The 13,264-nt window shown below is 44.4% G+C and overlaps 1 protein-coding gene across 1 annotated transcript in view; it reads right to left on the bottom strand.

Annotated features, from left to right (window-relative positions):
* Nucleotides 1-13,264, bottom strand: part of LOC149347134 (astacin-like metalloprotease toxin 5) — a 39,074-nt gene that overhangs the window by 13,839 nt on the left and 11,971 nt on the right. The window contains exons 3-4 of the mRNA XM_089585499.1: nucleotides 12,966-13,038; nucleotides 3,211-3,331 (exon numbers count right to left, since the gene is read on the bottom strand). Coding sequence (XP_089441625.1) covers nucleotides 3,211-3,331; nucleotides 12,966-13,038 — 194 coding nt within the window. The remainder of the gene's footprint in view (nucleotides 1-3,210; nucleotides 3,332-12,965; nucleotides 13,039-13,264) is intronic.

The raw sequence follows: 13,264 nt of genomic DNA, 5'->3' as shown, positions 1-13,264 counted from the left end.
GCTGACAGTAACAGGTAAAAAGTCGACTATTCCGTATTCGTTAACCAGCCTGCGAGATAGCACGTCTTAGCGATATCCTGATGTTCTACAGTACTGTTAATGCTATTCTAAAAAACGTGCTCTTTTCTTTCAAAAAGCCTACTTTTAGTAATTGTACAATATGTTACGTGAAACCCTCTCTATATACAGGGTTCACGGGCAGTTGTTAAACCAGCCCCTGAGCGAACACCACAGAATCAGTGGCACGATTTTAACGCAGTCATATCGCGTAGACTTGCGACAGTACTTGTTTAGCCTGGTTGGCTCACGGTTTTCATCTGTTGGGCCGTCAACGCGCTTAGCGACGATATTAGTGCAAAAGTAGTATTAGTAGCCGCAGCGTTGGCTCAGTGGTCATGGTGCTCGGCTGCTGACCCGAAAGACGCATGCTCGATTCCGGCCGCGGCGGCCTAATTTTGTTGGAGGCAAAATTCTAGAGGCCCGTGTACTGTACGATGTCAGTGCCCGTTAATGAACCCCAGGTGCCCGAATTTTCCGGAGCCCTTCACTACGGCGTCCCCATAGCCTTGTTCGCTTCAGGACGTTCAAGCTGAATAAACTAGTAGTATTAGTTGAAGATGAAGATGTGCAATGCACAGCGCGAGAGTACGTGGCAATTTAACAAGAGGAATGATCGGCTACGGGGTTAGCACCGTTCTCTGGTGCAGTTACCAGCGAAACTAGTCTTTTGAGCGTTATGGCTTCGAATCCCAGTTGCGGCATTATTTATTTCACCTATTTATCGTTTCGGCGAAGTCACCCTCAAGCTCACGCTTCACGCAAACTCCGTGAGTGCGTTTGACCTCGTGAAGAACTGCTTTAACACTAAAAGTAAAGATGGAGGTTCCAATAACTGCCGTGTAGACTACACCGCGGTAAAGAAGAACACGGTTCAAAAGACAGGAGTCGTTATAGAGACTTCATAAATGAAAAAGGTTCGAATAAAAAAAATATCTGAGCGTTCCATAGATATTGCGGTAAAAAAAATATATGGTAAACTTGGATGCCCAACCGCTAACACATTAAACATATTTTTTCTTTTACTTTGATGGTTTCCCTTCGCGTGGATTGATTTTTTGCAACAGCGTTTTTTATACTTGTGACGCCGTTCATCCTTTCCACGTTGTTTTACTTCAAAAATCTTTGTACCCGCAAAGAACAACCTCTAGCGAAAGTTAGCGCTCATGTACTGCGGCTTTAAATTCTACGTCTCCGGGTGTTTGTTGCGATATGAATGTTGAAATTGAGTACAAACTGTCCCGAGCCTTCATACAGCTATTTACACAGTGAGACTAGTCAGCTGGACATTCTCTCATGCCAGAAAGAACTTTTCAAATGGAAACGTTGCACAGGATATTTTTTGGTTAAAGATTTAATTTAGCTGCACGGTACTCTTTAGGAACCAGGAAAGAACAGCACTCCTCACATAGCTGCAACAGCATCCAGTTTTTTCATGACGAGAATCCTTGTCAACTACAGTTCGCTGCGGATTTCACGGGAGAAAGCGACTGTTCAATAGGCCGTAGCACACAAGACAAGACTCTGTCGTAAAAAGTATAATCGCCGCTTTCTTACCTTCAGACCACCTTTTCAAGATAGTTCGAAGGGTCAGTGGCGTGAATGTGAAATAAAGGCTGAAACGATCATGCCATTAAAGAGTGTTTTCAACCGCAGAGCATGCAGTGCGCGTATGAAGCGTTGATGTACCGTATGCTAAGGCCTGGCCTCTTTTATACTGTAGATGCCTTGCACACGCATGTACCCTCGTCAGCACCGAAACATGATAATTCCTATTTTTTCCTTCCCACGGGAATTGTATGACTTCCCGAGTTTTTCTCTAAATGAACAGTCGTTTGACAAAGGGGAACTCCTCGCGAATTTTTTCAGGCAGGCAACCTAAAACACAAGTACGCTTCAGACCCATTTTTAGAAATACTTTTCAGGTGTTTTGAGGAACCAACATAAACAAACTTAGTCGAAATTGTTCCTTGTCGCTGAAGGATGCGTTTTTTATTCCTCATCTTGCATGTATTACTATTTTACAATTGTAATTTTTGTATGTGCGAAATTGTACATGTTCTTCCACTATGTATATCCTCGTGTTGCTATGTCAAGTGGACTAGGGGAGATGGGCCGCGACTGTCTATCCCGGTCTTTTGCCCTCCCCCTTAAGGATGTGTTCTTGTTTGGGTTATAGATCTATGTATCTTAAAAAAGTAATTAGCTCTTCAAAATCATCGCCCGTAGAAGGCAGTCAATGTTCGAACCAGGATAAGAAATACTTTTACACTGACCTTACACCCTTTTAACTCTCTGCAAAGGGAATAAGCCTCTATTAAAAGTCATTAAGCAAACAAGGAAGGGGAATGAGGGACTCGTTGTAAATATGACAGAAGCCAACAGCCACAGAAACCAAGAAGCACAGGGGATTTTTTTTAATTAATTTAATTATTTTGTGGTGTTGATCAATTTAGAATATTACTGAATATGTCATCGCTTAAAGCTAATTGATTAGAAAAGCAGAAGAAAAAACAACCACATGCCGCCGGTGGGATCCGAACCCACGACCTCCGAATTACGCGTCCGGTGCTCTACCTCTGAGCTACGGCGACAGCTGTCAAACCTTCTGCTTTCGGGGGTATTTATGTTTACAAGTAACCTAACCTTGAGAGTGTTCATCAGCGCCACCCACGTTCATAAGCGGCGGACGTAGAACGTCCTGAGGTACCGCAGGTGTGACGTAGAACGTCATCGAACGGAGAGGGTGGAAGCTGTGTGAGAACCCTCTTATGCTTCCTATGGCATCAAGGCTGCCAGAATCGAGGCCCTCGCTAAGCAATTAAGCAAACAAGGAAGGGGAATGAGGGGCTCGGTGTAAATATGACAGAAGCCAACAGCCACAGAAACCAAGGAGCACAGAGGATTTTTTTAATTAATTTATTTATTTTGTGGTGTTGATCAATTTAGAATATTACTGAATATGTCATCGCTTAAAGCAAATTGATTAGAAAAGCAGAAGAAAAAACAACCACATGCCGCCGGTGGGACCCGAAAAAAGTCATGCCACTTTAAATTATTTATTCGTGCGCTTTGACAAACAAAGCTCTGTGGCTTCACTCAATGAAACGAAGAAGTTAGGCAGAAAAACAATGCCGCGCCTGCCGCACTTACCCCTTTCCAGCATAGAGGTGGACGTAGTCCGACTGCGTAGTGCGCTTCACGAAGCGCAGGCACGTCCCATTCTGGAGAGCTTCCATGGCATCCTCCACTTCCACGAAGTAGGGGTCATTGTCTGAAAGTAAACCGCCAGCGTGGACAGGTATTAAAAATACACGAGCTGTCACTCCGTCATTTAGTACAGCCATCCCATCCAACCATCGATTCAATAACTGAAATAATCGATCGTGGATCGATCAATCAGTCAATTCAATTCAATGAATAAAAAATCAATCATTCTAAAGGCCAAACTCATCACTGAATTGTTCATAATAATTCACTTAGCCAGAAGAGGCTGGGGAAAAATTGTACTTTGATAATACGAGGCGTTCCAGGCAAAATCACTTAACAAAACACGTTGTGTGGTTAGTTGGTGAAGCATGGTTTCTTGAAGTTTTTTCAGCACTACAAAACGAGGACATAGAAAGAAAGAAATACACAGGACGGGGGCTGACTCCAACTGAGTTGGAGGTAGCGCCCGTTCTTCGTATTTCTTTCTGTGTCCTCGTTTTTGTAGGGCTTAAAAAACTTCCTCTAGAAATCGTCCAGGAAAGAATTTAAGCAATTTTGAAAAACCGGCTTTCTGCAGTAAAATATGTATTTTGCGGAACAGATAATATTACCAGTGTTGGCGGACACGGGAAAGCCGGTGAACTGTCTTCAGTCGTAAGCTGGTTAACTAATTTCTGATAATTAAGTTTTTAACAATCACAGCTAAGCAACTATTTGCCATAACAGATTTGTAGCCGGTCATTAGTAATAGACATATCGGTTAGAATTCCGACAACGCGATTTTCCTCTGACCTATGGCTCGACAAAAATTGCCTACGTCGTGCCAAAATACATGCGCTTTCGAAAAGCATGCGGGCAAGGCAACCTTCGCAGTGCACATAACTAGTTAAAAAAGCCGAATTTTGTCCAGCCACAACGCCAACAGGAATCGCGTTTTCTAAATTCTAAAACTGATATGGCTTTTACTAACGACCGGCTACAAATCTGAGGCACGTCAAGGGATGTTCCTAAGGCGTTGTATGATATATAGGAGAGCAAAATATCCGCAGCGGGCAGTTGTGATAGAAACCAAGGCGAAGAAACACAGAACCAGAATTATAACGTTTACCAGAAGGTGTTCTACCTGCAGAAGTGACCGGAGAGGGCATTGAGAAATCAAACAGGCAACGTATTATGAATCGCAACATAGAGGAGTCAGAAGATTGAGTAAAGCATGCAGAAGGAAACAGAAAAGGAGGCATGACCAGAGAGAAGATGAAGAAAAGGCAAAAAGAGGCGTCGGAATGTTGTAGACAAATGCAAAGAGTGATTGGAGAACAAATAGGTTACACGAGATCTGGTAGGTGCAATAGAACACTTCAATATCTACGCCTATATACCGGGTGGTTCAGGGTCGACGGAGTAATTTTCAAAAATAGGATTGTTGAGTTAAAAATATGGCTCTTGCGGCATAATTTTTTCGGGGTGGTGGACCCCAAAAAACAGGTAAATCATATTCACTAGTAAAACTAGTTCGCTAACTTCCAGTAACGAACTTTTTAATTATTATAGTTAGACGCCTGGTTGTGGCTGTTAGGCGCCTGGTTGCGCCTGGTTGTGAGTTTTGTAGCCGATTGTTAGTAACCGCCATATCAGCCTTTAGAATTTCGAAAACGACATTGCCCTCGGCGCTGTAGACCAAGGAATTCTAGCTAGAACGTGCAAAAATACATGCGGGTCAGAAGAGCATGCAGGCAATGCAACTCCACCAGTGCACGCAACTAGTCGAGATGGCCCGTCGAAGTAGCTAAATTTTTTGGGGCCGCAGAGCAAAGGGGAACCCCAATTTCGAAATTCTAAAAATTGATATACATAATACTTAACCTGGGTTGCACGCCTATCAATAATTAAGGAGCCTAAATGTAATAGTTGAAAAGTTAACAATTCAGTCTTATTTATTAAGCCTCCAAGTAAGCAGGTCTTAGCTGCATTCTGATGTTTGTTTTTCTGGTGGCGCACTTCCATACTCTTTTTCAAAGACTGCGACTCATTCTCATCACCTGAACTCTCGTAGAACGTCATCATTTAAACTTCATCGAACTTTCGAAACTCTGTTGAACTACTCAGCACTGAATCAGAAATAGCCTTTGCAGGCTGAAGGTGTTCGAAACTAGTTTTTCCTTCACAAGGACGTAGAGGGGTTTTTCGGAGTATCATCAAAGCACAGACCCCTAAGGAATCCGGACGCTGGGCCGAGGTAAGCTTGCACACATTTTTGCTGGTGATTTGCCAGGGGTGGGTTTCGAACCAACCGCCTCCCGCAGAAGAGGCGGACGCATAAGCCTATAGGCTGCTGAGAATGCTATGCCGAAATAAACGCTATTTTAACTAAAAAATTACTATGTTTTCAAAAATTATGTAAAGTCTTAAGTGAAACAACATGTATTTACACGCAAGAATCATCATCATCACCAGCAGGAGCAGAAGCAGCACCCTGACAACTTCCACTGTGGGTCAAAGGCCTCTCTCGTATCTCTCCACTTTACACTCTCCTGTGCCAGCTGAGGCCGTCCTATCTACGCAGAATTCTTAACCTCATCCGTCCACCTAACTTTCTGCCACCCCCTCCTACGCATGCCTTCCTTCGGAGTCGATTCAGCTACTCTTAAAGGTGCACTGAAGAGGAATCTGAACTTGTCTTTTTGCCGCGGGAGCTCGATCTAAACTTTCCGAGCTTTCTTAGAAACCTTGATTTATTGCCCTGTGTGGCCGATTTTCCTCATTAAATCGAATTAACGTCCGGCTCCCGCCTTTTTTTTTTAATTCTTCCTCGTACGATGGGCGGAGTCGACCAACGCCTGGAGTGCCTTTCACCCAGTCCCGTTCTAGTCCCGTGGCGGCTTGCCGCTCTACCATCGGCGGAGTAATACGTAGTAGTCCTTAGTAGCAAATAGTCCCCGCGTATTTTTATTTCTGCGGGCTTATTTTGCGGCTATATTATCTGAGAATGAAACTATTTGTTCAAAGAAACCTAGAAACGCAAATAAAGCGAAAGCAAAGCCTCCACGGAGCTGGCTGAAAGACACTTCACGCGTTGATCGACTCCGCCCACCGTACGAGAGAGAATTCAAAAAATAAAGGCGGGAGCCGGACATTAATTCGATTTAATTAGGGAAATCGGCCACACAGGGCAATAAGTCGCAGTTTCTAAGAATGCTAGGAACGTGTAGATCGAGTTCCCGCGGCAAAAAGACAAGTTCAGAATCCTCTTCAGTGCACCTTTAATGAACATCGGTTACTTAAGCCATTTCCTCGTCTTGATTTCGATTAGGATATCGTTAACCCGCTTTAGTTCCCTCACTCACTCTACCCTCTTCCGATCTCTTAACGTTACACTTATCCTTTTTCTTTCTATAGCTCATTTTGTTGTCGCTAACTTAAGCTCCACCCTCTTTGTTAGCCCGCACGTTTCTGTACCATAGGTGAGTACCGATAAGACGCAGCTGTTTTATGCGTTCCTCTTGAGGGATATTGGTAAACTGCTATTTATGAACTTAGAGAACCTGCCATATGCGCTCCGTCCCATTTTTATTCTTCTATTTTTTTCCTTCTCAAGATTCGGATTAGCAATGACTACCTGCCCTAAGTAGGCACGTTCTCTTACTGCTTCCAGCACTTCGCTACCAACTGAAAACTATGGTTCCCTTCCGAGATTGGTGAACAATATTTGTCTTTTTGCATATTATTTTTTAGGCCCACCATTGTGCTCTGCCTGTTAACTCATTGATCATGCTTTGCAGTTCATGTACTGAGGGACTTTGCAAGGCAATCTCATCAGGAATCGCATATTACTAAGATATCCTTCATTAAACCTTATCCACAACTGTTCCCGATCCAAGCCTATGAATACCTCCTGTAACTACCTCCATATGGGACTCACTATATTGTCCAGTGTGGCGTTTGTGGCTCAACGACTCTGAGCCCCTACTTGTAGCAGATATGGTTCCTGATTGCGTTCGAATCTGCTTGTGAAAAGAATTGCTAGTCGTCATTTCCCATACGCTTCGGTCAGAATTCCAACCATCAACTAACACTTACATCGGCTTCTATACAAGCCTGCCAGACCATCGAGTTGAGGCAATCTTCGCGGGCAGCTTCAGACCACTTGCCCTCTAATGCTACTGCCATGCGTTCTCCCCATGTGATGTAAATAAGTGTTCGCATACTCTTCATTAGCAATTCAAATCAGAAAATCCGACGACTGTCTCCTCGCTGGAAGTTATGAAAAACGAAAGGACGACAGAAAAGGAAATGTTTTGAGTGCCACCCGAAGCAATATTGCGAGCTCTAAAATTTTGTACAGCAGCTTGAAGTGTGCTGCAAATATGTTTTTGAGGACTGTCAGTCTGTCAGAACTGAATTATATTTTGGATTTACTACGCACTCTACACTTGTAACGCACTGAAACATGGTGAAACTCAAAATGAACTTTTCATGTACTTCAAACTCGCTTTGGGTTCCGCTTTCAGGTGCGGTATTTTCGACGAGCCTAAGGAATATATTAAGGCGAAAGCCTTTAATGTCTCATCGTTGTAAGCAGCAGTTGTCGACAGAAATGTCACGCTTTTCAGTTGGTCGAAACGGTCGTGACGTCACAGTGCGCCAATTTCAAACGGGGCCAATTGTACTTGGGCCAGTAACCATGCAACCAATTGAAGGGATCATATAGTGATGCTCCAAGTGGGACTGAGCTTAGTTAATTGCTTAATTACCCAATTAGCCTAATTAACTTTTATAGTCAGGCCATATAAATAAATAAAACCGAGTAAGAAATTAGTCGAGCTCGGGAATCGAACCCCGGTCTTCGGAGTGCGAGACGAGCATGCTATCCACTCCGCCATGCCAGCTCGATGGTTTGGAATGAACAAAGGCGCGTCTAGTGAATACGGTGTCTTCGCTCACTGCCATCCTCCTCCCTTCCCTTCCGCGAGGTTTAGCTGTCCACCGGGATATGAGAGAGAAATACATTTCCTTTCCTCAAAAACCAATTCACCGATGAGCGAGACGTAGAACCGAATGGGCGATGGCGTTCTATGGACTCCCTGGCAGCGTTACAAGACGCTCTCGCGTTCCACTCTTAGAGGCGAAGCTTAACATCTTAGCCACACATCAATGACCGCACTTTAGGCCAAAAAAGTGCACCCCACACCCCCTGAATTTTGACGGGTGTCCACCAAGATATGTGAGACAGTTACTGCGTAATTTTTTTTCCTCAAATACAATTTTCATTTTCTTCATTACGGGCCATCTTTGTCCTTCTTCTTTCACTCCCACTTCCTCCCTTCCTCTACGGTGCGGTTCAGGTGTCCACCGAGATGACGGAGAATTACTGCGCCATTTCCTTTCCTCAAAAACCGTTGCGTTCAAACGGCAAGGCATCGCGCCGAACGGGTGGTGGCGTTCCGTGGACTCCCTGGCAGCGCTACAACACGCTGTCGCGTTCCACTCCTAAAGGCGAAGCTTAAGCGTCATTAATTAGCAGCTAATTAGTATTCAGGCATTAATCAGTAATAAACCATTAATTAGTGATTTGTCATCACTTAGTAATTAGTACTCAATTACATGTGACGCCACCAGTGCCACAGAAGCAGTGAAAGTGGTGCGTAAAACGTTTTCGCCTCTACGCACTTTAGACAGTCAAAGTGCCCCCTGAATTTTTTTCTAATACAAATCGTGAAACTTAACGCACCTAGCTTCAACTTATTGAACACTGAGGACTCTATTCGACCAATACACGGGAATTTATTTTTCTTGTGGAGCCCAGATTGATATTTCCGAAATTCGTGCTCATTAACCTCGGTTGTGGAAGAGGGAGTAAAGAGAGTGAAGAGCAAAGAACGACAGGTTCAACCGGACAGCAGCCTGGGCATGTTGGTTATTCATTTGTGACGGAACAGCGCAAAACAGCGGGACAAGAGACAAGCGCTGCCTCTCTTGTCCAAGAGACAAGCACTGGGACAAGAGACAACACCGGACAAGGGACAAGAGACAGCAAGAGACAACACAGAACAAGAGCCGAGCACAGGACAGGTAAGTGCCGAGCACAGGACAAGAGACAACACCGGGACAAGAGACAAGCGCTGAAAAGACAGCGCTTGTCTCTTGTCCCGGTGTTTTGCGCTGTTCCGTCACAAAAGGTTCACCCGGAGACGGCCAGGCAACACCAGCATCAGTATGTCAGCGTTGCTTGGTAGTGCTTGCCAGTCTATTAGAAAGGAGGTCAATTAGTTGGCTAAAAACACAGCTAACATTGAGGGAGAGACACATACTTAAAGTAACGGCTGCGCTGGCATTCCCTTTCGTCATGATCTCTCTATATATGGCAGGTCGATTGCCTGTGACATATTCTTGACTACAAAGATTTCTGTTCTAGAAATCATTCATTGCAATGCATTTTAGATGCAAAGCTCTCAAAGTGCCTGTGCCGTTTCGGGAGCGGTTGTTCCGTTAAGTCTATGCGACGTGATCATCTTCAAACTCCTGTCAGCTCTAGTGAACGTGTTTGAGTACCTCGTTCAATGTAGCAGCGTTTAGTGTTTCATATTCTTCAGAGAATTTTAGCGCCCAATTATTCTTTCCTTTTGCCGGTCAGTTTGTTGTTTTGCTGGCCGCTTAATGTTTGAACTCGTCCTTTCACTTTGGATCTTGCGAGTAAATATCATTTTGCCACTTATTTGCTGCGAAATAAATTCCCTGGTTTGATTTTCCTCTTCGTCTCTAAGATACGGTTAAGTAGAGGTGTGTTTTTATGTTTTCTTCAACGTGCATGTCTTGCTCAGCGTTCTTTGGCCGGGCCCCTCACCGCGAAAGTTTTGAGGGCCTCATTTAGTGGAAAAGCCGTGGTTTGCAGGTGTTGTCAAAGAAAAATCCTTTTTTGTCGAGTGCGTAGAGACGTCAGAGCAAAGCAGCTGTATCTAAAAAAAATGTACTGGTCAGATTTTTAAATCGCACCCCTGTCCCTTGGGTCGCGAGCAGGGTGCCCTACCTCTATGACACCAACGAAAGCTAACGAGCAGCACTCTTAAGGTAATCTTCAGTGCGCGTAGGTTTTCTTATTATAAGATGCATACAGATATTTTTTTCTGTTCGAAGATGACATCAAAGAAACTTTATTTTGTGTCAAGGGCACGGTATTATTCACATTCACTGAAACTACAAAACATTTCCTGACGAGATACAAAAATGCGATACTACTCAGTGGAGTTCTCCACAGGATTATTAAGAAGGGCATGATTTTGAGTTTGCATATAGTACGAAACCTTACCAGGCTACACTGCGCTGATGCACATTTAGACATGTACAGACATTTTCAAAAGTCTTCAAGCCAAAGGCTTTCGCTTGAGCAGCATAATGGTCCCATTAAGGCACCAGTAAAGACCAAATGGCCTTGAAATGCTAGCACAAGGTTTCTATTCGCAGTGAGAAGCTTTCTGCTTGACTTGTGCTTTGAATGAACCGCTACTCGGGTCGTTTAAGGAACATTCATTTCACTAGAAGGGAGCGCTCTGGCCTGAATAATTTGGTGGGGGATGTACTACTTCTTTCTTCTTGGACACCACAGCCCATGGAAGACTCGTATGACATGCCGCCTTTGTAACATATGCCAACATAACACTTCTTCACAACCATTGCTTATCTGAGCGACGTTTGTCACCATCCTGACTGAAAACGAGTTTGGTTCCTCCATTATATAGTCTGCCCAGCCTGGCATTCTGTCTGCTTTATTGTCGTGTTGTGACTCCTCTGGTTAGATTTCATCGACGTCGTTTCTCGTTATTTATATAAATAGTTGTGGTGCGTTCAGTCGAGGTGAAGAAATATTGGCACAATGACATCACAAGAGTGATGTGCAATAGGCCTGGCCATTTTGTTATCGGCGTGTTTGTAATCGCAAAGCCGAGCGTCGCTATCTGCTGCTCCAGTGGCCGCTCTCAGTGGTAATCTTATTTATCGCGGCTCACATAATTGCATTGTTCCCAATACCAAAAAATCAAGACAACTCACAACGGTTTGCTGTAAGCCCTGCGTTAAACCTACACCTCCCGCGGGCGTTTTTTTGCGAATGGAGTTGGGGAATATCTCTTTTCTGATACATGAAAACTTTGGGAACTAATAATTTTTAATTTGACGTCAGTTCGAGCGTTTTTTTATTTGGTTCCACGGTTAGATCTTTTCAACATTCCTGCGAAAGGGAACCAAAAGCCACTCTTACCTGAAACGCCACTGTGATGCTCAATTACACCTCAGTTTAGGTAAATTTAGGCGTTTGAACACTATCGGGAGTCGTTCAATATGGTAAATCTCCTCTTTTTCTGGCTTCCGCTCCTCTTTCTGTTCATCTCTATACTCGCGGCAACGAGCTGGTGGCCATCCTAAGTAAGGCTACTATTGTATTTTTTCTTTTTAAGCATGAAATGATTTTAGCTCCCGTTGTCGGCAGTGGGGTGACGTCACGCCGAGACCGAGAGCCAACATCCGGGCCCTGAATTCCACTCATCCGGGCACTGAAACGAGAACATCCGGGCACCGTACGAGATTTAACGAGATTTAACGAGACACTCTAAGCCCTCCTACAGGGCCGGCATACAAGCGCCGGTAGCTTCGCGCCGAACGGGTGGTGGCGTTCCTCCCTTCCTGTACGGTGCGCCATTTCCTTTCCTCAAAAAGCGTTGCGTTCAAAGGGCAAGGCATCGCGCCGAACAGGTGGTGGCGTTCCTCCCTTCCTTTACGGTGCGGTTCGGGTGTACACCGAGATGACAGAGAATTACTGCGCCATTTCCTTTCCTCAAAAAGCGTCGCGTTCGATGGGCATCGCGCCGAACGGGTGGTGGCGTTCCGTGGACTGCCTGGTAGCGCTGCAACACGCTGTCGCGTTCCACTCCTAAAGGCGAAGCTTAAGCGTCATTAATTAGCAGTTAATTAGTATTTTGTCATTAATCAGAAATTAGTCACCAATTAATAATTTGTCATTACTTCGTCATCAATTATGTGTGACGTAATCCAGTGGTGACGTCACCAATGTCACATCGGCAAAGTGGTGCGGAAAACGCTTTCGCCTCTACGCACTTTAGACAGTTTCGAACGCGCTGCATATACATTCTTGTCAGGCCTGCATCTCGTCATGTCCGCGTACGCTTCTGCATCGTTCTGCATTTCATGCTTACCCTACTCTCGGTTACGGGGGAGGCACATTTTTTTTTTCACAACCGTACTCATGCCCACGTAGAAAACAGACATAAAATGAGACCACTGCAGCTCTTACAGTGTACTTAGTTTACCTGGCCTTGCCATTCATGACTTTCCTTCCTTTTGCAGCGATCTCTGTCTTGTGTGCTCATTTCATACAGTAAACCCGCACCTTCGTCGAGTTTTTTCTCCTCTATTTGTCTTATTTTCGTTTCCTTTCAAGCCAAATTAGGCGGTTGTTGTACAGGTCCTTGTACAGGATATCACCAGTTAAAATACCAACAGGAAGAAAAAAAGAGGTTCCAATTTTTCATATTTGGAGAAACGTCTGAAGATTCGAAGTAAGATTTTTAGATTGGTGCTTCGAGCGGTTCCTTTCGCGTCAGAATTTGTAGGCTGAAACATCAATTGTATCTCTCACTTTGCGCTGGAAAGGGATGTTCACACAAATGTGCACTATTTATTTTTCTCACCAAGTGCAGGGTCGACGTCGTAGGGTACAACTCCATTAGGCCATTTTTTGGGAGTGTCATTTACTCCGGCCCTCTGCAGACAAGGAAAAAGAAACCAGGAAGGTTAGACCATGCGCAGGCAAGAATCTACCGCCTCGATGTCTGCCTGCTAGGTGTTCTATTCACTGTCTTAGTTGGAACATCACGCAGCTGCATTCATGTGGAAACATTGATCACGCTTCTATTTCATAATTCAAGTAAAATGAGAAAGGCTAATCGAGCACAAAGTTTTAAAGACACTCCTGCTTACGGCTTTAATG

This window comes from Amblyomma mixtum, chromosome 4 (assembly GCF_055824585.1).
Source record: "Amblyomma mixtum isolate Tamu chromosome 4, ASM5582458v1, whole genome shotgun sequence".
NCBI lineage: Eukaryota > Metazoa > Arthropoda > Arachnida > Ixodida > Ixodidae > Amblyomma > Amblyomma mixtum.
Note: the sequence above shows the minus strand (reverse complement) of the source record. Positions and strands in the feature narration are given on the sequence as shown.